The 1,899-nt window shown below is 35.5% G+C and overlaps 1 protein-coding gene across 1 annotated transcript in view; it reads right to left on the bottom strand.

Annotated features, from left to right (window-relative positions):
* Positions 1-637, bottom strand: part of LOC104073393 (collagen alpha-1(XII) chain-like) — a gene marked incomplete at its 3' end in the record, with an annotated part of 37,346 nt that extends 36,709 nt beyond the window's left edge. The window contains exons 1-2 of the mRNA XM_009573130.1: positions 381-637; positions 103-267 (exon numbers count right to left, since the gene is read on the bottom strand). Coding sequence (XP_009571425.1) covers positions 103-267; positions 381-627 — 412 coding nt within the window. The remainder of the gene's footprint in view (positions 1-102; positions 268-380) is intronic.
* Positions 638-1,899: the final 1,262 nt, after the last annotated feature.

Below are 1,899 nucleotides of genomic sequence, written 5' to 3'. Positions count from 1 at the left end.
AAGAGTGATATAGTAAAATTCTTGAAACACAGAATCTGTAAAACATATAAGTTACTTCTTTAGGACTGTTAATCTCTCAATCATTAGAAAAACTCAACGTACCCAAAGAAAAAACTTCAACTCCTATGTTGCGAAGCTCTCTTGCAGGAATTTCAACTTCATCTTGAGCTTTTCCATCCGTAATGACAATTGCTACTTTGGGAAAGCCTTTTCTTGCTCCACCAGACTCAGTGAAGGTGTTTTGAACGAGGTAATCAATAGCCTCACCTAAAAACACCACCACAAGTTGTGTTTTATTAGGCTTGAATGAACTAGGATTTTAAGCAAATTTGAATTATAAAATGAAATGCTAAATAAATATGTATGTGGGAAATCTGTACCTGTCATTGTGTTGCCACCTTTGTAAGGTATCCTTTTAATTGCATCAATAAGATCACTTCTCCTGAAATACTGATTTAAATTGAACTCTGTTCTTGTATCTGAACTGTACTGAACAACTCCAACTCTCGTCTTTTCTTCCCCAATGTCAAAAGCTGATACAAGGGCCACCATGAAGTCCAGAATATATCTGAAGTTATTTCTCCCTACACTCCATGAACCATCTACCAGGAAAACTAAATCTGTCATTGCACTTATGGAGCATCCTGGAACACAAAAAAAAAAAAAAACAAAAACCAACTCTGTTAGTAAATGAGCAATTGTGTTCTTACAAGTCAGTGAGAAATGTCTGACAGAAACTTAGTAGATAAAAGCCAAAACAAACAGATATTTAATAGCTTGATATTCTTATCTGAAATATCTTACTTGGGGAAGCATTATTCACATAAGTGAACACCCATACGAGCCTTCTAGCTGCCATTACCAAAAGGGAACTGTCACCTAGGTACTCAGTTTTGAGACACTTCTCATGCTATTCCACAAGATCTGTTATGCCACAGCAGATGAAAACTCACATATAAAACTTTCTGCAACAGTTTGATGTTATGGGAACATTTCATTTTGTTACCACTTCTGCTTTGCCTCTTTACCTCCCCATAATAGCTGCACAGGTTCTTCTGCAATGCCTTTTATCCACAGCACGATGTCTTTTGTTAATAGGACTAAGACACTCATGGACTTGCTCAGATTAGTTGCATGAAATTCCTAATTTCAGTACTAACTTTACACCTTATTCTTTCAATGCGGCTATAAATTCCTTCCATCCCAGTCCCTTCCCAAGTTTTCTTAACTCTGGGCGATTTTACAAGTTAACTTTATTGCTAGGTAACACAGGAACACAGTTTAACTTTATGGGGCCCTAGAGCTCGACGTCGCTTTTCTCTAAAATGTCAGATAAGAAAGATAAAACACCTTACTTTGTAATTGAGCCTCAACCTTCTTTTCCTCTGGTATCCCTGGACCACCTGTCTGAACTGCGCAAAGCACAACATAGAGAGAATTAATGGAAGAAATCAGGTTAAATTTGTTAATATCAAAGAAAAGCATGTAGGGAATTAGAGACGCAAATCTGACAAGCCTCAGAACATGAAAACATAAATGCACGTTATGAATACATCACCTGTACTTACAGATTTGACAACATAGCATTCAGGGCAACACAAAATACAGAAAATGCAAATAATTAAGAATCCTCTGTATTTGTATATCTTGAACAATAATTTCCTGAAAATTAACTGCAACGTCCCCGGATGAAATACCAATATTACCCCTCTCTAACACATAGGGGAACTCATCATAAGTAATTTTCCTGTGGTTTTTTGGGAATCCTGAGACAAAATCCATGCGACAAAACGTGTCATAGAAGATAGTCTGTTGTGCTTAAAATTTTTATTTAATTAGATTTAACATATGCTTTATTTAATTATTAAATATAAATTATAAACAAATTAAATTCAAATA

The sequence above is a fragment of the Fulmarus glacialis genome, unplaced genomic scaffold (genome assembly GCF_000690835.1).
Source record: "Fulmarus glacialis isolate BGI_N327 unplaced genomic scaffold, ASM69083v1 scaffold35742, whole genome shotgun sequence".
Classification (NCBI taxonomy): Eukaryota; Metazoa; Chordata; class Aves; order Procellariiformes; family Procellariidae; genus Fulmarus; species Fulmarus glacialis.
Note: the sequence above shows the minus strand (reverse complement) of the source record. Positions and strands in the feature narration are given on the sequence as shown.